Source organism: Fonsecaea erecta (genome assembly GCF_001651985.1).
Source record: "Fonsecaea erecta strain CBS 125763 chromosome Unknown Scaff1, whole genome shotgun sequence".
Classification (NCBI taxonomy): domain Eukaryota; kingdom Fungi; phylum Ascomycota; class Eurotiomycetes; order Chaetothyriales; family Herpotrichiellaceae; genus Fonsecaea; species Fonsecaea erecta.
Window position 1 is genome coordinate 2325702 of NW_017387244.1, and position 24455 is coordinate 2350156.

Genomic DNA, 24455 nt, shown 5'->3' on the forward strand with positions numbered 1-24455 from the left:
GTGAGTACGGATGGATTTGTTTCTCAGACTCAAGGTCATGCATGTCATATATTGAACAAGACTCATCCCGATACTCGCTGCTACTGGTCTTTTTCAAGATGTTGTCTTCTTTCAGGTCCTTGCAATCGTGAGATGCAATGTCTGCAGGAGTGATTTCCGGTTGCCTGTACAGCAGATATGTCTCGTCCAGGACTTGCTGCCTTCAAGCTCTTATCTGGGTCTGTCTGCAGCACTCTATATAAAGTCACCGCTTCCAAATCCTCCGAACGGATTGTTACCGCCCCATCCTCTACCACCGCCTCCGGGAAACCGTGGCCCTCCGCGAAGATTTGGCGGACCGTCGCCTGGGCCAATCGGGTCATATCGAGCCCCAGGAGGTACCTGAGGGTCAAAAGGTCTTTGACCCCCTTGGCCACCAAACAAAGGGTCGTCAAAAGTTGGATGCATACCTCCCCCACCGCGAAAACCGCCTCCAGGTCCTATCCTGAGAGGGTCATGTGGACCTAGGCCAGGAGGATATAGGTCTCTGTCGCCGATTCCTCCAAATGGCTGATGGCCTGGTAGCATACCGCGTGGAGGTCGATTAATTTCGTACTCGTCTTCAAAACCGGGTGGTGGAAAGTCCCCAGGCGCATGGGGTCTTCGGGGAGGTATGGCCAGTGGATCGTCGAAAGGATAGGGTCGTGCTGGTGGAGGATGATCGTCTCGTAGCGGGTCGCGCTCAGGAGGGCGAGTCTCCTCATGCCGCCGCGGCTGCTCTACGGTGGAAGCTGTATCCTCGTACCCCGCCTTCTGAATTCCTGGAGCCAGTTTCTGGATGATGTTGAGTTTGAAAAGTGACGCGAGATCTGCAATTCGTCCATTGGATATAAAGATATTCCGAAGCGCGGACAGTTTGCTCGATTCCCGGGTTGCGTCTTTTATTGACCCCTCGGAGATGTAGTCATTGGCCTTGACCTCGAACGAGGCAGTCTTGTCGTCACCCATACCAACCCCAAATATGATAGCCTTGCCTCCTAATCGATTCACCTTGATGAGGTACTCCATAGCGGATTGTGAATGAGCATAGCGGAAAGCGTAGGAAGAGGATTTGTCCCACTCGGAAGGCAAGGGTTGAGCATCCTGGGGGTCTGATTGTGCGTCTGCTCGTGGTGAGATGTCTGGAACACTGCGAATCGACACAGATTCCTACCTATCTTGTGGTCCTCCCCCAAACCAACGAGACGAAACCCCACGGCAAGCATGCAGGCATGGGAGAAGAGGGCAATGGCGGCAAATGGATCTTTGATGAGTGAGGATTGTTCTGAGTCGGAAGGCGGGGTCGGCAGGCTCTTGTCCATGTAGTCGAGGATTGAGTCTGCGCTCAAGGCGCTCCCGGAAGCTGGGGCCATGGCGTCGTCAGGAATCGAATGGGATGTAGATACTCGACTAAAGCAGGAAATGCAGTCGAGATAGGTTCGTGGAGAGAGAACAGGCAGCGAACGGGCAACGTGTGGCCTGAGTTGGATGGTGCATGCGCCTACAAAAGTCTCTCCGCTGCGGGGGACGCGCCGCTGGTGCACAAGACACGCGCAATTCACTTCGGTTAGTGACTGACATCATCGTCCGAGTCGGCTAAGTTGCCCTCGCATTCCACCCTCCGAAGGTCGAAAGTCCTGGGTCTTCTATATGGACCTTGGAAGAGCTCACCCCAGGTTGGTCTGGCATGGAAATCAATGCACAAAGTGGCAATGCTAGCGGATGTTGGACATGGCACCAGCTCCGAAGCAGGGATTCACTCCCAAACAAGCATCTCCATTGACGCACCCAGAGGTACTTTTGTTGCATTTCACCTCTGGCGCTGAATGCTTCTTTCGACGCCCTAGACAATTTGCTCGTCCAAACCTTCCTCACAGGATGATGATAACTTTGCCCAACTATCTGCCGCGTGAAACAATACAATCGCATTCACCCTCGGTCGGCCGCCGTGGCAGACTACGACGGTACGTCATAGGATATATTTCCGAGGTGGTGGCCGTCCATTGAACGCGACCCTGGCACAATACCTGACAGTGCGTGAGTGAGGCATCTAGGAACATACACGGCTTCCGAGGATCCGAGTTACTCTATGTCGTTGATCAATAGTGGAGGACGCCCTTGATTCACTGACCGGAGACTCAGCTTGCCATGTCTTTTGTCCACCACAAAGTCACAGCACCAACGACCGATGCGACACGAGGTTTACTTAGACTTTGGACGCCCTTTGCTTCTGCACTCGCGGTCATTCTCAAGGGTCACCCTGGGATGACCGAAAGATGTTTCTTATCCAAGAGGCAGGAAGAAATAACCATTGGATACAACCTGAGGTTGAACAAGGTAAACACGAAGCCCGCCAGAGCTAATATCTCTGGTTGCGCCAGGAAGGATTGAGATCTCTGAAGACCGACAATTACAGTGGCATGGTAGGTTGACGAGTCCTAACTAACCCAAGAGACTTCGCGATAGTTATGTGCGAGCTCAAGTTCGCTAGCGCGAGCCACCGCAAGACCCCTGCCTGTCGGAATCCGGATATCAAAACTGAATGCGATGTTGTGGACATGTAGGCCTCGTCCTCTGCTAGATAACACGACATACTAGAAGGGCTATAAATGCTCTAGGCTTCTTTTAGCTGCTTGATTGGGCTTAAAATCCAGCGACTCCCTCCTTCTCTCTTTATGTTTGTATACGCCGGCTTCATTCTCGCCCTCGCCCTCGCCACCAATAATTCTATCAACAATAGGAGCAGAAACCCCGCCAACATGGCACCATCCGGACCCGTACGTCCTTCTCAACAAGCTTTAAATTCCATGCTGAAGATGCATAGCCACCAGGCACTCCGTACCAGCCACAGACCGTCAATGTTGGTGAAGTCCCCACCGTCGACGTCGATGTCCCAATCTGCAGTGTATTAATGTTCCTTTTCCTTGATGGAGCCGTCTGCCATATGACCATCCTGCAAATCAACCTGAGTCGAGGCCACAAGTTTCTGATGAGCGGCATTCTGTTCGGCTTCTGTATGGCTCGTGAGGTGGCATTGACCATAGGAAGTCACCGCATCGACTTGTTTTGTCCTGGGTCTGCCAAACGTGGTGGATGGGCTCCATCTTTCTCTATTTGGCCACAATTGCTCCTCGGCTTATGTACTCTTGCAGCGAATAGTGTGGGCGGTCTACCCCGAGGTCACCCAGATAGCCATTGCCGCAGCCGTCTTCGTCCCAATCGGCGTGCTCCTTCTGTTCTTCGTACACCTCATCTTCGCACAACGAATCCTTCGAGCTTCTCATCCTCACCTGGGAAGGGACAAAGCGATCTCAACCACCTTCAAGATCCTGTACGGCTTGATAGTCGTCATGCTTGCCATCATAATCACCGCAACTGTGGACTCCTTCGTTCTTAAACCCAACGCCCACAGCACTATCCTGGGTCTCACCATAGCTGCGGTGACCTATTTCCTAATCCTGTCATTCCTACCCATCCCGATCGTCATCTTATCCCTTGTAATTCCTCGAAAGACTAGAGTCGAGAAGGTTGGAAGTGGGTGTTGGTGGAGTAAGGTTGCCGTCCTCCTCACTTCGTCGGTCCTCCTATGCCTGAGATCATCGTTCCGCGCCTCAATGACACACAAAGACCCCTGACCGAGAGACAATTCGGCGTGGTTTGACGAAAAGTGGTGCTTCTACTTTTTCAACTTCACACTCGAGACGATTGTCATCTACCTACACCTGATGCTGAGGGTCGACCGTCGACTCCACGTTCCGAGCGGCAGCAAAAGATTATAGCGCAGAACCAAGATCCCAAGAGAAAGAGGACGAAGTCAGAGGTGCCGGTGGTGGCGACAGCAGTCCCGCAACTCGAGTAAACTCCGAAGAAGAAGTGTTCGACGATCAAATGCCGATTAAACGGGGGCCAAGCCCAGTTTGACGATCTCACACGCCGGGATATCAATCTCCCTCAAAAAGGATGCGACTGAGAAACAAGCTCGGTCAAGTCCTTGTACTACAACTGAAGGAGCAGGCATGGCCGTTATATGGCTGTTGCTAGTGGACCGTATTAGTGGGGCCTTTATCTGACTAGCCTAGAATGGTGTGTATAGACTTCGACGTAAATCTCGATGCTCCAAGTAAGTAAGCGTTCTCTGACCATTCGTAGCCCTCGCCCATACTTCATGCAAATTGTCGGGTAATCCATGACCTGAAACCGATTGTTTCTGCACGTATATCTCTCCAACACAGTGTCGGATTCGCTAAAAATTCCTGGTCCTTTATCGACATCTCCCAGATGATCGGCCGTCTCTGAGCTTCGAATCTGCACTGACCCAGCCGAATCTTGCGGTGGTTTGGAAAACAACGACCTCTTTTCAGGCTCCTTGTGCAGGACCGAGGCCAACCAAGCCTTTTGCAAGTGTTTTATGGGGCGAGTTTCAGTGTCACCCTTCCACCAACAGATCCAACGACCAATTCATCCCCAGACCACTTTCTTGAAGTTGTCGACTCAGTCCACTTAGAACAGCCTGTGGACGATGCACTAATGTACTATGCACTCTAAAAAGGGGAAAGCCACCCACCGCTTTCCTCTATGCTTACTTCCCTGACGATTCGCCTGCCCGGTTATAACGTCCTGATTAGAAATGTTAGTTATCACCAGCCTAGTATTGAGCATTGAATGACCAGATAGGAATGAATTAGGAGGTTGAGAGTCAATCAAGATGCCCAAGTCGCCACAGAGTACCCGTACCGAGACGGTTGTGGATGGCGAAGTGGAAAAAGGGGCAAAGAGCGCGAGGCTGGATCAGTGGGTCACGAATTCACAAACAGCAACTTAGCCGAGGCTTAGTAACACGGTTTTTTATGGAATGCGACAAACAAACTTTCGGCAACTGGACAACCACATTTCGACGCGTCCTGGATAGACAATGCAAACATTCAAGACTCGAAGACACTTCAAAAGTAGCCTCGGATCCCATCAAAGTGAAAGCTTGAACTATCAATCTGCGAGCACCCTGTTGTTGACGCCGTACACAATCCCATGTGTGCGCCAAAGTCGCAGTGAATGATCGTGTCAGCCTACTTCATCTCGCCCTAGCCACCTCCACCTTGGTTCTCAGTGCCTTCTCACACCATCTAGCCTCGGGAACGCAACTGGGCCACTCGCGTACTCGTTAGGCTTTCCCCCCGGCGGCTCCAGCGATCTCGCCCACGGATACTGCGTTGCAAATTCATGTGCTGGAAACCGCGACAAACCCCAGTGTCGTTGACAGCATCGGTGGTTGTTCAGTACGACAGAAGTCGATAACGAGGAGTCTTTAGATTCACTTTCGCCTCAGCGCCGATGGGTCAGAGAAGCGGTGACTGTTCACGGAGCGAGTGAAGGTTCATCCATCCCCTCTACTTTTTGCAATCGACTTTGGCGCTCCATTTACCCCATAACTCATCATCCAAAAGGCTGCCGCAACCTGCCTACATCATCCCTGTTCCGTAACAGCGCAACATGGTGCCTCGTCGGTCTACGGCCAGAGCGTCAACAGCCACGCCAGTACGCGCATCCTCACCAGCAAAGCGATCAACTCGTGCAGGCAGCGCCCAATCACCGGAGAGTTCCATCCCGCGTCGATCCACTCGTGGGCACTCAAAACAAGCGAGCATCGCAGATGGCGCTGTGAACAATCCGAGGCTGCCTGAGGTGCAAATCCAGCAGTCTTATGCCTATGGATCGAGCAAGACTCCCGTTTTACCGACCCAGTTGGTCGCGCGAAGTCGGATGAACTTGACGGAGATGGCGGAAACGATCGATGCCGGGGTCGAACAAGCGCAGCAGCATCTCCAAAATCATATCGAAGAAACGCATGCAAATCTGCAGAAGGACCCTCGCGCTGAAAGGGCTCGGCGGAGAGCTTCTCGCGAAAACTCGCGGGAAGCCTCGGTGGCGAGCGAGGATGCCGAGCGACAGCGGTCACAGCGAGTAGCAGCATGGGCCAGTTCTTTAGATGATAACCGACTAAATGAAATACCAGAAGAAGGTCAAGAAGCAGGGGACTCTGCAATCGCCCCCGAGGGGTCTTGGGTCGTCAATGATGGTTCCTCTGACGACGATGACACGAATAAGGAAACAGACAGGGGAACAGACCCCTCCAGCTTTCCCAGTGGAATATTTGATCACAGCTACAATTATGAGCGGGGCATCCGGAAACCCCAGGTCACGATACGAGAACGACAAGAGCCACGGTTTCGAAAGGCCTGGAACAATATCAAAGATGCTATGCTCCAAACGTGGCAGACCTCCTTGGAAATTTTGTCTTCGACGTGGCACAGGTCCATACGGTCATTACGTGCCAGCAGCAGAGCGATCAGAGATCTCTCAAATCTACTTCTTGTTCCCATGATGAGTATTGTTCTCGCGTCACTGTTTATCGGTGGAGTAAGCTTTCTACTATGTTACACCTACACTAATTTTATTTGCGACCCTCTATCAACTTCGCCTACAGCGTTAACTCTTCAGAAAGTCTGCGGCACATGTACGCGGAGCCCGAGCATAGCGTCTGTCAACCTGACAGCCGGCAGTGGGAACGATTTGTCAAAGCTCTCAGCCGCAATAAACCACATCAACCAACAACTTCGGATTCTCGAGACTCGACTGACGGACAAGCTCGACTCACAGTCTGCGGCAATGGCTCAAGACATTGAAACCCTCAAAAAACAGCATTTAGAGTTGTCCAGCCACATGGCTGGGCTGGGACCGGGAGGCAGAACGGGATCTTTGTCCACCAACGTGCCCTCTCCAGTCATTCCGAAAGTCAACTACTTTGCCCCCAACAATGGAGCCTTGGTGGAGCCACGATTGACTTCGCCGACCATGCAGAAGCCGCTGGCACTCGCACACCGAGTGCTGCTCCGAGTGTTCCTGTCGACGCGGTATGTGACCAAGCCACCCATCACAGCTCTTACTCCGTGGCAAGATGTGGGGGACTGTTGGTGCGCCTCGGCTGTTCGAAGCGTCGGGCCCCGGCACGAGGACGACGTGATGAGACTCGGCGTGAGAGTGACGGAGATGATCTATCCCACCGAAGTGGTCCTGGAGAACTACCCCAGCGCCGGTTCGTTATCGCCCGGGTCGACGCCCAAAAAGCTCGAGCTGTGGGCCGATTTCGAACAGCTGGACAGTCTGGCGTGGGAAAAGCTGAACATCAGGGCGATGCAGGGGGTGACGGGCAGTCCTTTCGGCCCTGCCTACGCCCTGATTGGGAAGATGGAATACGACGCCTCCAGCGAAGCAAGCCACGTCCAAACCTTCCCACTGGATGTGAACCAGGGCTCGTTGGCGTACGCGGCGCAGAATTTCGTGGTGAGGGTGACTGAAAACTATGGCGCCGAGTATGCTTGTTTATATCGGGTGAGGCTGCATGGCGTTCCAGTTTTTGGGAGTGAACGGGACAACTCAGAAGGCTAGAGTTTGAAAGTCCATCCGGATTTGGGGGATTGATTGTGCTGGTATTTATTTAATTACCGAGACTGGTGTGGTGTGTCGTGGGCACGTCGACAACAGATTGGTGCGGACGAGGGACAGTCCGTACGAATAAGTCGCAGGTCCCCCCTTCAAAGCTTAAGAGATCGATAGTAGGACGTTGAATCAATGCGCTGAGCATTGGTCCTATTAGTTGTATTCAGCTTCAGTTCTCAAGAACTAGCAGCACTCGCGTTCGGATATTGGATCGCAGAACAGACCGATCCTGCGAAGCCAAGTCTCCCTTTCATGTTGACCATCTGCACTCCCCCACCCCTTCCTCCCATTCCCTTCCCTTCCCCTCGAAATCCAAAATTGACCGTATTGTGACTGAGATGTAAGAAGAAGCTCACGTGGGCAGTGACCCTCTTCAATTCGCCCTTTCCCTCTTTTTTCCCTTTCCCCTCCAAGCCCCCCCAGCATCGCCTCGCACGGGACCCGCAGGACTACGGATCTCTCCCACTCTGTCTCGAGAGGACAAAAGCCCCTTGCAGCCTTGGAAGAGGTAAAGAAGTGTGTTCAGTCTGCTCATACATAATCTATCTATCTTATTATAGCAGTCCGTTTGGCGTTTTCATGTCTGTGTGTCTGCCTATCTACCTATCCAGCTATCCATCTTGATTATCTATCGAAGCGGGCACGAAATGAAAACGGAGAGTCGGGAGCATCATGACGTCTCGATTAGGGGAGAGGGATAAGGGCCAGATGGGATGGGTGGATGAATGAGTGGGGTATATCTCTTCTATTCGTACCAAAAGACCTTGTGCTCTGCCTTGTCTGCGTCTGAAGCAGCAGCAGCAGCAGCAGCAGCAGTAACGTAAGCAACAGGATCCGCTGTGATGGACTCAACCTTTGCCCCTTGCGACCTCTCGGGCGGGGAATGCCAGATCAAGTCGTGGACTTTGGCCTCCAGGGTCTCGCCGGCTGGGCCGCGTTCGACCCAGTCTTCATTGGTCACGCTCGCTAGATCGGCCACGGTATCGAAGCAGCGCAAGACGGTGCTCATGGGCGTGATCTGGCCCGGAAGGAGCTTGTCCAGCAGACCCAGCGGCAGGCCCCCCGTGTCGACGATGGCGGGGCAGACTGTGTTGATGCGCACGTTGGCGGCGAGGGCGGCGTCGGAGATGCCCAGGGCGCGTACGAGGCCGATCAGGGCATGCTTGCTGGTCGTGTACTGCGGGGTGGACGCAGACGGGACGAGACCGGCCCCGGACCCTGTGACGACGATCTTGCCGCCGGGCTTCGACTTGCCGCCCGCCGCGCCGCTGGGGACGGTCATGTAGTGTGCGGCGAGCTTGATGCCGTAGTATCTAAGACGCCCGAAATGAGAAAAAGGAATTAGTGATTCAGTCAGTCAATCACACTCTTGGGGTCCCACTTCTCCCGCCAGGAAACAAAAAAAGATGGTTAATGAGACTGCGGGAAATATATCGCATACGTTCCAGTGATATTGACAGAGAAAGTATCCGTGTTGGGCCTTTTGGGCGGCTTGTGCAGGTCATACGACAGAGTGTTGAAGATGTCGTCGCGGTCGTCGATGCCGGCATTCAACGCGCAGAAGTCTAGCCGCTGGCCCCACTCGTAGGCCTTTTTGAACATGTCGGCCTGCTGTTCCCACGAGGACACGTTGGTGTGGATGTAAAGAGTGCCCGGGAGGGCGTGCTTGGGTTGGTGGATATCGGCGATGACCACGTGCCATCCCCGAGAGACGAGGTGTTCTACCAATGCTGCGCCTATGCCTGATGAGCCACCGGTGACGATGGCGACTGGAGGAGCCATAGTGGTGGTGGTGTTGATGGTAGTAAGAATGCTGACGATGAATCAAGCAAAGAAACAGGTATCAACTGACATTGTTCTCATGAGACGGAGGGCCAGGGAGAAGGAAGAGCAGATATCCTGTCCCCCATCTTCTTGCTCCGGTCTTCCGACGCGGTTTCAGGATTGTCAGACTACTTACTATGTGTCCGTCCCTGCACTGGGTTTATAATAGCCGATGGATCGGGCCTATATTCTAGCGGACAGCATCACCAGGCATGAGACATCAGCCTTTTGAGATCCCAGCTCACCTTGTAGACTCGGTAAACTGTGATGGACTTCCTCCTGCCACATCAGAGCGACGGGAATGATAGAAGAGAAGGGGCTGTTCTTGATAGTTCGTCGTGTTCCTCGAAACTGCCAGGCCGCCAAGCTGATGTTTGGAGATGAGAGAGGTATTGCCATGCTGGTTTCAACCCATGTCTTGATGTACTACCCAGTACTGCGTACAGTGCAGGTCGTCCATGGAGTGACTCTTATTTTTGTAATGACAGTATGTGATCGCCAAGCCCGCCATCTCAGACCCTCCTCTCGGCCCCCCCTGGCGGTGCATGTCGCAAACTGCACCGACGACCAGCACAACTTGTACTGGGAATTAGAGAGACTTTCACCTCCAGAAATCCTATATCTATCTCCAAGTCGAACAACTACCTCGACCACCAGACACCGGAAGGAGGTGACATCACGTGCTTCGCAAAACGAATTTGACCCGCCTATTGCAGGGCCAGCGACAACAGACACGCGCGCAAAACAGTAGTGAATGAAACTCCGCACGCCGATCATCGTGACTCCGCGACGCAGTCATCTCAAAAATTTGATTCTTACCAGACAAACACCACCGTCCAGGCTTCTTCTTCTTCCTCTTCTTGTTTCCTCCTCACCATTTGCCCTCAGCACCACTCGCCGGGGGTTCACATCATCAATGACTTCAACCTCACCTTCTGCTCCCGCTCCCGCTCCCGCACAGCACAAACCTCTGGTCGTGGGCCGCACCAAACCCCAGTCTCCTGCCGCCATGGATGCCCCCTCGAGTAGCAGCAGCGGGCCGGTCGACAAAGCCATTTCCGCCGAGACAAAGGCCGCCCTCAACCACGAGATCGCCGAGAACGTCAAATCCAATACCTCCGCCCCCGCCCCCACCGCCGAGGGCAGCACCACGCCGTCCACCAACAATAAAAAGAAGGAAAAAGGCCCCGAAGCAGCCCAAGCAACCCAAAGCCCCCGCCACGCCCGCAGCGCCGGTGTCGCCCGCCCTCATCGACCTGCGAGTCGGCCACCTTCTGCGCGCGATCGCACACCCCAATGCCGACTCCCTCTACGTCTCCACCGTTGCCATGGGCGACCCCGAAGGGACAGAACACACCCAAGTTGACGAGGAGACGGGCAAGGTGGTGCGGACAGTATGCTCGGGCTTGAACGGACTGGTGCCGCTGGAGGAAATGCAAAATCGAAAAGTCGTGGTGGTGGCGAACCTGAAGCCGGTGAACATGCGAAGCATCAAGTCCGCGGCCATGGTGCTGGCAGCGTCCCCCCGGGCGGAAGAGGGCGCCGACCCGCACGCGGCCGATCGCGTGGTGGAACTGGTCAACCCCCCCGAGGGCAGCGAGGCAGGCGACAAAGTCTACTTTGAGGGCTGGCCGTACGGCGAAGGCATGGGACCGGAGAAGCAGTTAAACCCCAAGAAGAAGGTGTGGGAGAGCGTACAACCGGGCTTCTTCACGAGCGAGGATTGTGCGGTGGGCTTCGATGCAGGAAGGCCGGGCGTGGAGATCGAGGGCGACAAGGAGAAGAAGGGCTGGTTGATTGTGGAGGGCAAGGGGAGATGTACGGTCAAGACGCTGAAGGGAGCTGTCGTGAGGTGATTTGGACACCAGTCGTTGGTTGTCGGGACGAACTCGCCCAATCCATCCCACCAGAGGACCAATTCCCCAGGCGTATGTGGCGTGGGTGAGAGAAAGATGAACGTCATACACCTTCTGTTGACGACGACGTCAGGGAGGCCTCAAAATGATATCTACGCGGTGGTGCATATGGAGATGAATTGGTTTTTACGACAAAGACATTCCGACCGAGAAGCAGCTAGAGCATAGAGAGAGCTACAAGCGCTGCGCTGCGTTGCGTGTCCTGTTGCATTATCTCGCATTCCATCAGGGGACTGAAGGGCACATGGGCAGACACGTCCTCAGGCCAAAATGCATGGTATAGGGAATAAGATACCCAGTTCACTTGGAAGCGCAAAGTCCAGACATTAATGCAGATGGCGGAGGACCCCGGGGGGGTCAAAGTCCATTCCTCTCGCTTTGCCTCGCCTTGGGGGCTCCTGAATCTGCACGAGGACCCAATATCCCTGTCAGTATACCCATCTATAAGGTCGTCGCCTGCTCACTTGCCTAAACACCATGGGTTCTCACTCCGTGAGCCCCCGCTTCATTTTAACAATACAATCAACAACACCAGTATAACAATCAGCACGACGATCGTCGTCATGCCCCAATTCTGCTTCGCCCGTTCGCTCACACCTTTTAACCGTCGTTTAGCGCCATCCAGCCGACCCTGATGCCTATCGACACCCCTGTCGACTTCATCCAAGAGGGCAATTTGACCCTCTAACTCATCGCCCACCTGCATAGCCAAATGACGTTGACGGCCAATAGATTCACCGAGTCGGTCAAGCTGCTCGTCTTGCTCAGCAATCACCTGTCGGTGGTAGATGTGGATCTGTTGGTTGTCCATGCTCTCTGTGGGGTCGGGTGTGCGAGCCCGAGAGTCCTCCTCATCAGTATAGCGGGCAGGGAAGAGAGCCGCACGGTTCGCTTCATCTTGGGCATCGAGTGATTCTTGCGAAGGGTCATCGCGGAAGCGGACATTTTTGGCGCCTTGACTCTGCGCCACTGCCGCATCCTGCTTCCGCAGGTTCGAAGCCTTCTGATGTTGGGCGGCGTCACCGGGTTTGCGGGTCTTTGCACGTTCAAAATCTTCTTTCAATGTCGGGTCATTCGGTGACGAGAGTGTGTCGTCAACCGTGGCGGAGCTTTCTCCTTGAAACTGTCGCGACAGGTCATTGAATTGACTCCACAGCTGGGGGAGCGAGTCTTCGTCGGGGGTGCGGTTGGAGAGGGCCTCGATGCCTTCTCGGAAGGATTCTAATGAGCGGGCGATGTTCGAGTCTTGCGAAGGGTTGACATCGAGATCGAGGGATATTGCGCGCTGGCGCTCGAGAAGGGAAAGTTTAATGTGGTCCGCGAGGAGCAGGAGTTGGGAGGGATTGGACATGGTGAGCTCGACCTGAGCGCGAGGTATGAGGCGAGATGTCGCGGGGGAGGTTGCAGGTCGCTGGATGGTCCGGAGTCGATGCCAAGGTACGCGCAAGAGAACGAGAGAGGCAAAATGATGATTGCGGACGTCCTGTCTATGTGCGAGGATGTAGAGAGTGTCTCACACGGTTGGACGAATCGCATGGGCTAAGAGGCTCTTTTGTATAGAGAGCGCCTGGACGTAGTCAGCGGAAGCCTGGGAGAAGGAATAGCAGCGGAAAGTCCGGGGCAAGGTGCAGCCAGGCTAGTGGCCGGGAGTTGCACCTGCCAAGCATGAGGGTGCCCCCCTTCGCCCCTCCAGGGTCCTCCTTCATGCCCAGGACCACTAGCTAGGCCGGTGAGGCCTCTCTAGGTAGCCCTGGGGTCAGATCAGGCAAGGGCTCCCTAGGCGGGGCCCAGACCCAGGACCCAGGAACAACGCACCCTCTTCCGTAGGTCCATCATGCAATAATAATTAATAGTGGCGACCACATTCCGAGCCCCGAGGCGACGAATCTTTTCTCCACACGTCGTCTTCCGATCCATCTTCCAACAACCAGACTTGACTTCAACCAAACAGCGTCCTCTCTTAAAACATGCCCCTCTGGCAGTCAAATGCGAGGATTCTCCTCTTCTCTCTCATTAGGTTGTCGACTCAATCCTGTCAACTGCCAATATGGATGATGATGATGTGAGATACTCTGGGGCAGGCTCTGGTTCCCTGCCCTCACCAAGTCCCATTCAGTCCCAGTTCGACACCCTCTTTGCCGAGTTCGCTCGCTCTCGTCCCCGAGTCTCACCTCCACGATCGCCCTCGTCACTGTCTCACGAACCGCTGTCGAGGGAGCTCGAGAAGAAGACTATAGACCTCCGAGCACTCGACTATGCGTCGGAATACGACCCCAATTTGATGTGTCCCATCTGCCACGTCCCTTTCATCGAGCCCGTTGTCCTCGAATGCGATCACACATTCTGCGAATCATGCCTGAAAGAATATAGAGAGGGAGGCTCTAGCGGTTCACGCAACCAGTGTCCTTCGTGTCGCTCCTTTCTCCTGTCGACCGCCCACAAGGCTTCCCGTCTCATAGTCAACATGTGCAATGATATCAGAGTCAAGTGTCCCAACGAGGATTGTGAGGAGGTTTTCGCGCGAGGCTACGTCGAACGACACGCAACGAAAGAGTGTCCGCACGAGCGGCTTCAGTGTCCAGATCCAGCTTGTGGGAAACTGGTCAAACGAAGGAACTATGTGCCGGAGCAGTGCATTCACTCTTCACACATTGAATGTGACTGCGGCGCCGTCATCGAGCTGGGCAAAGGCGATTGGTTGAGACACAAGGATGAAGACTGTCCAAATACTGGCGTCAAGTGTAAAGTATGTGGTCAGAGGATTTCAGCCAGGGATTATTTGAACGGGATTACCGGCCACATCTGCGGCGCCGAGGAAGGCCAGCGCTGTCCCGGCCGAGGATACGGCTGCACGGAAGATTTCCACCCTGATGATCGGGAGAATCATGTCAAAACGTGCCCGCTGGCTCACATAGCACCGTACCTCCAGAAGCAATCTCAGCTGCTCAAATCTCTCCAGGAACAACTTGCCATGGTCAAGGTTCGCAACGAAGTGCTCGAGGCAGGCTTTGACAAAATCAACGATATTGTCAATGACCGTGTCCTCCCTCACATTGGTCATTCCGACCATTCTCAGGCTGGTGATGCTTCCGACATCGAGGAGATTGAGCGAGACCACATTCCATCGGCCATATCGCACCGTGATCTCCTCATGCCGGCACATCTTCGCGCCTTGACACCTTCTCCAGACCCGGAGGCTTCCTCCATTTCTCAAACGCAACAGCATCTCCTGGCTTTGCACGAATCTCTGCGTGGCACCGTGTCGAGTCTCGAGCATGAGATTTCGGCAATTACCAATGCACTGACAGATCTTGACGCTCGAGCTTCAATGCAGATCATGAACGAAACGTTACGGATAAAAGAGGAGCTGGCTCATACCAACGCCGCCTTGTTCAGCACCAGATCACAGGTCCAGTGGCTTCTGAACCGCGAACGAGTCGGCCAGCAGCAACAGGCGGGGCTAGTGCGAGGCCGAGCACCGTCAGCCCAGCCCCCTGGCCCAAACATGGCGCCTTCGGCGAGGAGTTCGGTATCTGAAGACACCGAAGGGTCAGGCCAGGGATCGAGCTCGGAAGGTCAACCTTCAGGCAGCGCGAATGTGGCATCGAGTCCCAGTTTCCGACCACAGATGCGAAGGCTCAGTGGCAGTCAAGAAAGAGTCAAATTGTGATGTTACTGCGGCTGGCCGAATTCAAGCCTGCCTTTAAAAATCGATAATCTCCAAAGGGATTGATCTAGAAACAACCTATGTGAGAGGCTATATAGTAAATTTCCGTCGATCAGGGCGTCAGCAAGTGACTTGCTTCTGCCTCGGTTTTGTTGGTCTTCACAAACAGCTCCGGTGCCGAGGAGAAAGGGATGGCCCTCATACGTGCTCGTTTTCGGCCTCGTCTAAGACACTCACATGTTCTGCCTGGCCGAATGGAAGAGCGGCCATTTCGAAGCAGGAAGTTCCCCAGGAAGCTCCTTATCTTGACGAGCCTTGCCGATTCGCTTGTTTTCGCTTTGTGCTCGGGTGGACCTGCTCTTTGTGGGGGCGGTCTTCTGCGGCCCTTACCTTCAACCCAGTCCATGGGCAGATACACCAGGATTGGTTGACCGGAAGGAGAAAATGGAGAAGGGGGGTAGGCGACCGCGAGCGAGGGTGCATGGTCTACATGCCAATATCTGATAAGGCTCCGACTATTTCTCCCAACCTTTGCTGCGGAAGTTCGGATTGGGTCGCGGAAGGGGCGTGATGCGTTTGTGCTTCTGCCATCGAGTGAGCAGTTTGGTATTGATAATGAATCTACCAAAGTAAATAGACGCCATATAACTATGACCATGAGTATTTATACCTACCTCCACACGTATATGTATGTGTGTGTCCACTTTCCCACCTCTTGTTCCGAGTAGGTAAACGACAGGCCCGCGCGGTGTGTAACAACGACAACAATCAATCGATATATTCCTCACGGAGACCCCTGCCCTTCTCTACTTGAACAATTTTAATCTCACTTTTCTTCTATTAAAGTACCAAGCTCGATCATTGATTGTGGCCGAGCAGGCAGCACGCCTCCCCAAAGACCTGCACCTGAGTAGCAGGTAAATATACCGCAGCAAAAGGGGATCCACGGTCCTCGACCCACGATCCCTCTCGCCACGTCCGTCCATCTATCCATCTATCCAGACCCAGCCTAGACTACCTGAACCCAGCCGGCCAGCCACACGGATCCGAGGTCCCTCCCGGAGCGCTACTACAAGTGTCACGATGGGTCACGGCAGGACGCTCGAGTACCCGAAGACGCCGGTGAACAGGGTCAACCGGTATAATCAGCGAGGTGAGTGCCGAAGCAGCAGCAGCAGCAGCAGCAGCAGCAGACCACGGGATACGATGTGATGTGTGTGATGCGTCCGTACCTCCGAAGAAGTGGAGCGAGAGAGATTGAGTTAGGCGCGTGTGTGGTAAATGGAGAGAGATGGAGAAGATGCAAGGGGATCCGGGGGACATACACCACGGTATCTTCCACCGGAAGAAGAGAGAGGGGAGTACCTTCCTCCATGATTTCGAATGTGTAACGAGGACGCGAACGTTGAAACAGAGACACGTTGGTGGTGGTGGTGGTGGTGGTGGTCGATTCTTGGTGGGAAACGTTTCGGCTTTCTCTTGCCTTTTGCTGATATATGGGCGAGCCATACTTTGTCATTCCTTGCTTGTGTTCTGCTGTTCTCTTTGTGACTTTCAGAACGCCCTACCCCTTCCCAAAAAAGAGAGTACACTTGGAGAAGAGAGCAAGCCACAGCGTTATTATTACTTACTCACCAATGAATGACCGCTTTGCTCACCACACTGATTGAAAAACAGCAACGTACGACCTCGAGCAAATCCACTCCATCATCAACACCAGCACGGTCGTCCACGTCTCGTTCAACACGCCCGACCCGTCGAATCCGTTCCCGGTCACGCTGCCCATGGTCGGCGTAGCGGCGAGCTTCGAGCACCCGTCGGCGTCGCTGGGCGAGCCACTCGACATCTACCTGCACGGGTACGTCAGTTCGCGGCTGATGAACCTGTCGCGCAACGCCGGCCACACCGACGCGCCCGACTCGGCTTCCGATCGCGGTAGTGGCGTTGGCGGAGGAGGTACCGCACAAGGCCTGCCCGTGACGGTGTCGGCCACGCTGGTCGACGGGCTCGTCTTGACGCTCACGCCAAACACGCACGACGTCAACTACCGATCCGCCACCTTGTTCGGCTACGCCAGCCTGGTGACGTCGCTGGAGGAGAAGCTCTGGGCCATGGAACAGGTCACGAACTCGGTGGTGCGCGACCGCTGGCGCCACACGCGCGTGCCGCCCGACGGCGCGGAGATGCAGAGCACCAGCATCCTGAGGGTCAAGGTCGTCGGGGGCAGCGGCAAGGTGCGGGTCGGCGGCCCGCGCGACGAGCTCAAGGACCTGAAGAGGGACGATATCCGGGACAAAGTGTGGACCGGCGTGATTCCCGTGTGGGAGTGTTTCGGCGAGCCGGTGGAATACAAGGGCGTGGTGCAAGGCGACGAAAAGGGAAACCGGGTGGACAGTGTCCCCGAGCACGTTAAGGAGTTTGCGAAGGAGATGAGCAAGCAGAACGAGAAGTATGCGTTGGCGGCGGTGGTGGATACGAGCCAGGATTGATTGAGTGGCCATAGCTTTCTCTTTCTCTCTCTATCAGGATGCAATGACGGCGATTTGCCCCCATTCCAGCTGACGCAAAGGATGAATTGATTGATGGGAGGGAACCGGGGCGTTGCTAGATATAGTTGGTCGTTTAGCTGCTAAGATAGAAGACTTGTCCTCGAGCCGCGAGTCCTGTCTGTTCCTATTCCAGCCTCTGTATGTAAGGTCAAGAACAGCTCGTGGAGATGGACGTAAGGGTTGCTCCGATGGCCCGTTGATCAGCAATGTATCCCTTGAATCATGTCCAGCCCATTGACATGCCACGCCCATTTCCACTTCCACTTTTTGCTGCGATGCAAGGAGGTGGTTGTCGACGCCCTCATGGAGAATTGAGCATTGAAACAGTGTGAGCGAGCAATCTTCTGGAAGCCCTCCTTCGCGCTGGCTTCCCACATGCGGTGTAACTCGGAGGAGCCCGGTAATTGAAGAGACGTCAGTCGAGGTGGCATCGCTGGACACCATGACGGTGCAAGGAGCCCGGACCTGTGCCCACGCCGTCGGATCAACCTGAGGAATGGGGGAACACGGACATTCGCAGACAGGCTTTTTGTAAGAGGCGGAAACGTGTCTTGTATGTGTCAATGGTCCCCACTGTTTCAGAAGGTGGTGCCATGAGCGAGCTGGCCGGTCGTGTTGGAAATTGTCTCCTCATGCATCACTCACTGATCCCATGTGCAGGATAAGAAGGCGAGTGGTGATCCCTCGTGTTCGTGGAAGATCTCAGAGGCAAGGAAGGGCGGACAACCTCTTTCAACAGACGCGACCCCCTCTCATTGTCTTTGTTGGTCCGTGGGCGTGTGCGTCCTGAACAATGAGTGAATGAGGCCTCGGTTTGACGTTTTGAAAGGGCTCCGCATACTAGGCATGCTGCCATCAACCTCTCCATCTCACCGTGTCTTCACCGTTCCTCACCAAGGCAACCTGGGCGCCACGACACCCAAGTCATGGCCTGATCGTCCATCTCTCTTTTCCCAGTTACGTTCTCTTCGCGAGGTGCATGTTCGTCGTCTCTCATTCTTTCTTTTTGGGCCTTTCCCGCGCCTCTTTCGTTTCACGTCCAATTCACTAGTCACTCCTTTGTACATGTCTTGTCATAGCGCGGCAAACAAAAATTGGTTTCTCTGCTGTTCACACGCACCAAGTCAAAGTCAGGTCGACAAACGAGCGTTGACAGCTTCGCATCACCTCCCTATCCTGTGTATATCTGAATGAGCCGGTCCCAAGGGCGTCCGTCCGAGTACCCAACAACACCTTCCGGTCACAGCTCCGAAAACCCCGAGTCCTGTCCTGTTGCCGCGAAACTATCAATGCCATCATTTCGAGAACTCAAGACCGCCACAATGAATCAGTTTCGCTCGGGTCACAAATGGCTCAAGGGAAAGCTCCGAGGACGTTTCCAGAGAGCTCCGAAAGAGAAGAAACTCGTCATTGTAAGCTGAGGACGGCGAGGCGTCTCGCAGAAATAGAGAGTTGCTAATGTATGCCGACTGAAGGGACATCCAACTGATTTTCGTCGTGAGAACATCACTCTGGGAACAGACGTCGAAGGGTACGAGTCTCCAAGATGAAGAACCCTTTCCTACGGAACATTTTGCTGATGTATGGCCCCTCAGAAACACGGTACTTGTGGAAAAGGCTCGAGAGGACGCCCAAGCGATGCACCTTGCCTCGAAGACACAGTCCCTGGAGAACACAGCTTGAGAGACGCACAACAGCTACAAATCGGGAACCATGTGGAAGCAACCCAAACAATCATCGTCTGCTAGGATGGCAGCAGACTTTAAACATATGCCACGAATTCGAAGAGCTCTGAGCTGATCAACTTGTGATTCTAGGCCGTCGTGCCGGACGGACCCTTGGATAGGCTGGTGCAAATAGGATAAGGGTACAAGGTCTCTCCGATAATTCAAATTATGAACATCGGCACTTCTTCAAGTCGCGATTTCTTGTCTCGTTCCTTGTTTGCCATGCCCTTCGATAAGGGCTTCCCGTTTAATTGCGGTGCTGCTCTTGATCTGCATCCGCCGTCATGAGAGTCATACATCGCAGGCGGTGGGCCAGAATCATCATCGAGGTCCACAACGAACCTGCGCTTTGCAGGTCGCTCATCAGAGGTGTTCCGTGCTGGAGTGTGTCTGTGTTCTCGGACACTATGGCCAGACATTCGAGATGTCGACATGGGTGGCAGATCGTTCTGTCGAGTTTCCCGCTCCTCCACCGCTCCAGAAGTCGATGAAGGCTTGATATTGTCTCGTCTTGAAAATGCGTGCTGAGGACGATCATCCGCTTTCGGGTTGCTGCTGGTGCTTCTTCTGCTGCTCTGACTTCTGGCGAGGCCCATGCCAGCCTTTGTACTGCTCGAAATTCCCTCCAGGCCAACCAGAGACCTCTTCTGCTGGCTGCTGCTTGCCATCAGCGGTGCGAGACTGGTGCCAGACCACAAGTCGGTGACCTTGTCCTCGTCCTCTTCTTCTTCGAGTATCGGATCTCCCATGACTCGTCGTAAAGTCTCGTTTTGTTTATTCTGCAAGGCGGCAGATTTGAGCCATCTCTTCGTTCTCTCAGACATGGGGGATGTAGGTTCAGGAAGAGCCTTCGGAGCTGCTTCTCGCGCTTGTTTGACCAGTCTCTTGTACTCGGCGTGGTGCAGATGTGCAGTATACGACTGTGCGACTGTCTGGAACTCGTCCTCCACCATGATATAGTTGTCGTCGGCATCGTATCCCTCTTGCATGAGCCTGGGACGTTGTTAGAGCATACTCTGTGACCGAGTAGGAATACTCACTCTATAGTTGGAGGCCCTCGAACAGGAGAAGAGGAAGGTGTTCTCCCTATCCAGCTGTCAGCGAGATCCATTCCACCTTGTTGCCTTGAATGAACACACGACTCAAATTTGTCCGAGTGACTGTCTTGAGCGGTCGTCCGCGGTCAGTCGCGCGTACTTTATCGGCCAAATTCTCACTGCGCGCTGGGGAGAGTGCTCTCTCGCGCTTTACACGAGGCGCGGGAGTCATTCGTGCTTTGTTTGCGGCCGGAAGACGGTCAACCGACCAAGGCAAAGTGCGCGCCATCGCGACACCTGTAGCCTGGAAACCCCTAGTGTGCAGAAACTCAAGGTGGATTTGCCCGTTGCGAATTGCATTTGCTAAAAAGCAATCTGTGCATGTCTGCCTGCTTCCGGTGAGACCAAACTGTGAAGGCAGTGAATCTGTGATCACGACGGAGAGCAGCGTGAACAAAGATGTTTGGTAAGGTTGTGATGGCTGAATCTCTATGCCCCACCGTGCACCCTGCTACCTCTTCACAAGTGCGAGCCTAGGTAGTGAGCCTTGCTACGGAGCCGAATGCCATGGCTACCATGAGGAGCTGATCACTTATGGACGAAACCATCACGACGAGGATTTTGTACAACAATTTTTGATATTTGGAGGTGCCTTCTCGCCACCTCAACTGGGTCTAATCATGCCCGGGGTATCATGATTCCATTTCGCGCAGAGTGCGCATACTCCATAGTAAAGCCCTCAACTCCGTGTAAACGTTCTTGTTAATATTCCGTCCCTGTCGCCGCCCAAGGGTATATTGTAGCAGCACTCGAGATCCGTATGCGCATTCGATAGTGCAGTCTTGCTGACAGAGCGCCACCGTGGAATAACCGTGTCCATGTTCATTCGGGCACCTATGCCTCGCCCGGTTTCTTCGAATTGCAGCTGACGATCTTGACTTTGTCCGCATGGAACTCTTGCCCACCGTCACTCTTGAACCTGACGTCCTTAACGAGGAATGTCCACACATCGTCGCAGAATCGATAGGTCTCCAGGTGCCCCTAAATTACCTGTCAGCGCATCTACTGTCCGGCTGCCGGTCTGTGATGCCAACCTTGAATGTCAGTCTGGACTTGACCTTCTCTGCCAGCGTCTCGGCGATTGCGCGATCGAAGTTGCTGAGGATCTTCATAGCCAGTTGGGGTTCAATTCGGCCGTCATTGATGAGATCGTCAATCGTATCGATAAGCGCTTCGCCGATGCTGCATCATCTGTCAATATCTTCCCCTGATCATCTCACCAAGTGTGTTGCGAGGCGGGAACATAATAAATCAACAGGCACCAGGTGGCAGAGGGTGACCTACCTGCTGCCCCGATACAGCTCGTAATACTGTTGCGTCGCCATTATCGCTGTAATATGCTCTTACTTAGATTTCTCAGAGTCTGAACCCTTCCCGACAAGCGCTCGAGTCTTGGGGTCTTCTGCGACGAGAGCGGAGAGAAAAGTGAGTGTAAAAGTCGCAGGAATGAGAAGGACATACATCAATATTAATATGACTCGATCGGGGCTTGAGAAGTCGCAAGTCTAGTCTGCAAGAATGGTTGGCTGGAATAAAAAACCCGGGCTTGGCGTTCATCTCGCACGTCATTGGTTCATATCTCACCTGGTCGGCTCACCCCGCAAAACCAAACATGAGAGCTTCATATTCAAAAAGTTAACCATTCCGTCTTCTCAAAGAGCTATCTGAAGCTGGAAAGGCGTACCCAGTTGGGCTGTCTGCAACAATGAAGCAACAGGCTCTAGCTCTCCTCATGACCATTTGTCGTGGCCAGCCACTTCTCATAAAATATGTGCTGAGACAGCCTCGCTTTACATCTACCTCGACTGCGAAGACGGAATCTTTGGACAAGCCAGCCAATGCACAGGAAACTGCAAAAAAGAAAGAGGCGGTTGATAAGATGAAGAAGATGCAAAAGAGCATGGCTGACGCCGATGAGGAAATGCGGCAAGCCATGGAGAATCTAGCGGGAGATGGGGGAGAGGCTGGACTCGAGCTAGAGGATGGCAAGCCTGTTGCCATGAAGCGGGGTGTTCGAGAGAACATGTTCAGATATATTTGAACTTGATGGGTCAGACCGCAAACAATGACATCAGAGCCTGCATAACGCTGTGTGATGAGACTATGTTTGTGAAAAAGCTCAAGGGAGTTGATCATGTCGAACTCGGGTATCATGCGAGCTGAACAACATCGAAAACTGCCAGCGTTGAAAAACAACCAAAGGAGCGAAACGCCATCCTAGTCATACAAGTTGTTGATATCACGAACGAGAGCGTCGACGGAGCTGCCTCCTGGACAGTCATACCACTTTCCCCCATCACGGATGCATCGAACCTTTTCTGCGAGCCTAACTGTGCAACTCTTTGTTACATTGTTCTCCTGGCTCCTTTCGATGCTGGCTCGAAGCAGATCAATTCCTTCTCCTTCATCGCTGATGCATGAATTAAGCTGCTGGAAATCAAGACCATGTTCCATGGCACAGCTCTGGACGAGGTCTCGCTTGGGGATGTCGGGATATTCGGAGATCATGCAGTTGGCAAATCCGAGCCAGAGTTTGACTTCGGGATAGACTTTGGCTGCACACAAGAGGATGATGTTGCCCAGGCATTCGCCCGGACCATGCATACATGAAACCGCGTCAGAGTCAGGATCGATGCTGTGGTCATGTCAGCTACGGATTGATTCTAGACGGAGGGCCGAATAGCATACCTTCCAATAAATGACATTGTGAAATTGACCTTTTCATTCACTCGAATCATTGTCGGCACAATCAGCTCGCGCAGACAGTCCCGGGCGTCTGGACATTTGGACATGACATGTACTTCCAGCGGAACTTTGTTTCTCGAGGGCTCATCCTCTGTGACGACACTTGAGGGTACTCGGGATAGGGTCGGGTCATAGTGGTGGTCGCAGACGAACGTAGTGCGGAACAGGGAGAAAATCACCAGTATCGTCAGGATGGCTGGGATGACTCGTCGCACGAAGTAATGTCTTCGAGGGCCATGCTGCTTGGGCAGAGCTGTAGGTTCGGAGGGTTTGTGTAGCGGGAGCTTTTCCTCGGAATGCGGCATCTCGATAGCCATGGTGGGTGCAGGTGCGTTCGGTGTCTACTACTAGCGTACTACATAAGGAAAGCGTTTGTAGGTAGGGAGGTGTCTTTTCTCGGTAGGTCGAGATGGGGGGATGGTATTCGTCTTGGCAGGTCTCCAAGTCTTCACGCCTGCAAGTCTGCCTGCAGCAGGCATCCTGCGGGGGGTCGTGGGGCTAGTGAGGCTAGTGGTGGGCGCAATGGCAGGTCCCGAGCGACGACCCGGAGTACTCCGTGGCACGCTCACAAGGCGTTGTTCGTGCGGGTGTGGCGGCTGTTGAGGGAGTTGGGTACGCTCTTCTCTCAAGACTATACGTCAAACTAAGGTAGGTACTCATGCCTCCAGAGATAGATGGAAACATAGCCTCAGCAGCTCCTCAGGAACGACGTCTTGGGGGACCACGTCCTCGGTAAGGAGTACACATGGACCGGCGAACTCGCCCAAGCTGTCCCTAACACCGACTCCCTCAGCCTGCCTCCAGCCCTGCCGTTATCGCAGGTCCAATTAGGCAAAAATAGTTACCCAGATCCAGCTGAGGGGCGTCTTTACGTACGCATCAAGAATGACTTCATCTACGTGGCCCATAGCGAGCTCCGAAAAGCGGTGGTAGCCCTACTTTAAGGTAACCTAGTACCTACAGTAGGGAGCCATGTGGCAGGCAGTCTGGAGTACTCCGTCCCCGTACCCGGGTACATCCAAGGTCACTTCGCCGGTCTAGCCTCCCACCCCCTCCCAAGCCTCATTCATTAGCTACTGCATCTTGTGCACAAAAACCTCCCCCTTGCTGTTGGTCCCCGCTAGGGCCTGTGCGCCTAAACATGCCCTGAAACCTTTTTCAGATGGTTGCTGATTCGCACTCGAGAAAAAAAAGGGCTTGAGGCTGACTTTGCCCTTTTCCCTCCTTCAAGTCCCAGCGTCACATTCCGACTCCCCAGGGTCACATCTGAACCACGAGATATAGCAATCGAATCCTGTTCTTCACGGGCACAGTCTCCTTATCCGGGGTCTTCTTCATCTTTGAACCTTCGCTGACCCGCTGCCGAAACTTGACTCTCGAACTGACACTGACAATCTGAATATTCAAACTGCCTTGAC

At 53.9% G+C, this 24455-nt stretch overlaps 13 protein-coding genes across 13 annotated transcripts; 7 read left to right on the forward strand and 6 right to left on the reverse strand.

The window, feature by feature from the left end:
* Positions 1–234: 234 nt before the first annotated feature.
* Positions 235–1391, reverse strand: AYL99_00819 (hypothetical protein; the record flags this gene model as incomplete). Its single annotated transcript, XM_018832335.1, has 2 exons — positions 235–1142; positions 1193–1391. 2 exons carry the CDS (start codon positions 1389–1391, stop codon positions 235–237), a joined length of 1107 nt encoding a protein of 368 aa, XP_018698214.1.
* A 1386-nt stretch (positions 1392–2777) lies between these two features.
* Positions 2778–3653, forward strand: AYL99_00820 (hypothetical protein; the record flags this gene model as incomplete). Its single annotated transcript, XM_018832336.1, has 3 exons — positions 2778–2795; positions 2843–3032; positions 3178–3653. The coding sequence occupies 3 exons, from the start codon at positions 2778–2780 to the stop codon at positions 3651–3653; spliced, it is 684 nt and encodes a 227-aa protein (XP_018698215.1).
* A 1852-nt stretch (positions 3654–5505) lies between these two features.
* On the forward strand, positions 5506–7461 carry AYL99_00821 (hypothetical protein; the record flags this gene model as incomplete). The annotated part of the gene is made up of 1 exon (XM_018832337.1): positions 5506–7461. The coding sequence occupies one exon, from the start codon at positions 5506–5508 to the stop codon at positions 7459–7461; it is 1956 nt and encodes a 651-aa protein (XP_018698216.1).
* Positions 7462–8257: 796 nt separating this feature from the next.
* AYL99_00822 (hypothetical protein) lies at positions 8258–9294 on the reverse strand (the record flags this gene model as incomplete). The annotated part of the gene is made up of 2 exons (XM_018832338.1): positions 8258–8825; positions 8954–9294. 2 exons carry the CDS (start codon positions 9292–9294, stop codon positions 8258–8260), a joined length of 909 nt encoding a protein of 302 aa, XP_018698217.1.
* A 958-nt stretch (positions 9295–10252) lies between these two features.
* Positions 10253–11192, forward strand: AYL99_00823 (hypothetical protein; the record flags this gene model as incomplete). Its single annotated transcript, XM_018832339.1, has 2 exons — positions 10253–10571; positions 10600–11192. 2 exons carry the CDS (start codon positions 10253–10255, stop codon positions 11190–11192), a joined length of 912 nt encoding a protein of 303 aa, XP_018698218.1.
* Positions 11193–11757: 565 nt separating this feature from the next.
* Positions 11758–12603, reverse strand: AYL99_00824 (hypothetical protein; the record flags this gene model as incomplete). The annotated part of the gene is made up of 1 exon (XM_018832340.1): positions 11758–12603. One exon carries the CDS (start codon positions 12601–12603, stop codon positions 11758–11760), a length of 846 nt encoding a protein of 281 aa, XP_018698219.1.
* Positions 12604–13299: 696 nt separating this feature from the next.
* On the forward strand, positions 13300–14922 carry AYL99_00825 (hypothetical protein; the record flags this gene model as incomplete). Its single annotated transcript, XM_018832341.1, has 1 exon — positions 13300–14922. The coding sequence occupies one exon, from the start codon at positions 13300–13302 to the stop codon at positions 14920–14922; it is 1623 nt and encodes a 540-aa protein (XP_018698220.1).
* Positions 14923–16002: 1080 nt separating this feature from the next.
* Positions 16003–17408, forward strand: AYL99_00826 (hypothetical protein; the record flags this gene model as incomplete). The annotated part of the gene is made up of 2 exons (XM_018832342.1): positions 16003–16072; positions 16597–17408. The coding sequence occupies 2 exons, from the start codon at positions 16003–16005 to the stop codon at positions 17406–17408; spliced, it is 882 nt and encodes a 293-aa protein (XP_018698221.1).
* A 1382-nt stretch (positions 17409–18790) lies between these two features.
* Positions 18791–19151, forward strand: AYL99_00827 (hypothetical protein; the record flags this gene model as incomplete). The annotated part of the gene is made up of 3 exons (XM_018832343.1): positions 18791–18880; positions 18944–18999; positions 19064–19151. The coding sequence occupies 3 exons, from the start codon at positions 18791–18793 to the stop codon at positions 19149–19151; spliced, it is 234 nt and encodes a 77-aa protein (XP_018698222.1).
* Positions 19152–19356: 205 nt separating this feature from the next.
* On the reverse strand, positions 19357–20521 carry AYL99_00828 (hypothetical protein; the record flags this gene model as incomplete). Its single annotated transcript, XM_018832344.1, has 3 exons — positions 19357–20188; positions 20236–20281; positions 20335–20521. 3 exons carry the CDS (start codon positions 20519–20521, stop codon positions 19357–19359), a joined length of 1065 nt encoding a protein of 354 aa, XP_018698223.1.
* Positions 20522–21126: 605 nt separating this feature from the next.
* On the reverse strand, positions 21127–21617 carry AYL99_00829 (transcription initiation factor IIA subunit 2; the record flags this gene model as incomplete). The annotated part of the gene is made up of 3 exons (XM_018832345.1): positions 21127–21273; positions 21327–21474; positions 21577–21617. 3 exons carry the CDS (start codon positions 21615–21617, stop codon positions 21127–21129), a joined length of 336 nt encoding a protein of 111 aa, XP_018698224.1.
* A 380-nt stretch (positions 21618–21997) lies between these two features.
* On the forward strand, positions 21998–22333 carry AYL99_00830 (hypothetical protein; the record flags this gene model as incomplete). Its single annotated transcript, XM_018832346.1, has 1 exon — positions 21998–22333. One exon carries the CDS (start codon positions 21998–22000, stop codon positions 22331–22333), a length of 336 nt encoding a protein of 111 aa, XP_018698225.1.
* Positions 22334–22509: 176 nt separating this feature from the next.
* Positions 22510–23354, reverse strand: AYL99_00831 (hypothetical protein; the record flags this gene model as incomplete). The annotated part of the gene is made up of 2 exons (XM_018832347.1): positions 22510–22927; positions 22981–23354. The coding sequence occupies 2 exons, from the start codon at positions 23352–23354 to the stop codon at positions 22510–22512; spliced, it is 792 nt and encodes a 263-aa protein (XP_018698226.1).
* Positions 23355–24455: the final 1101 nt, after the last annotated feature.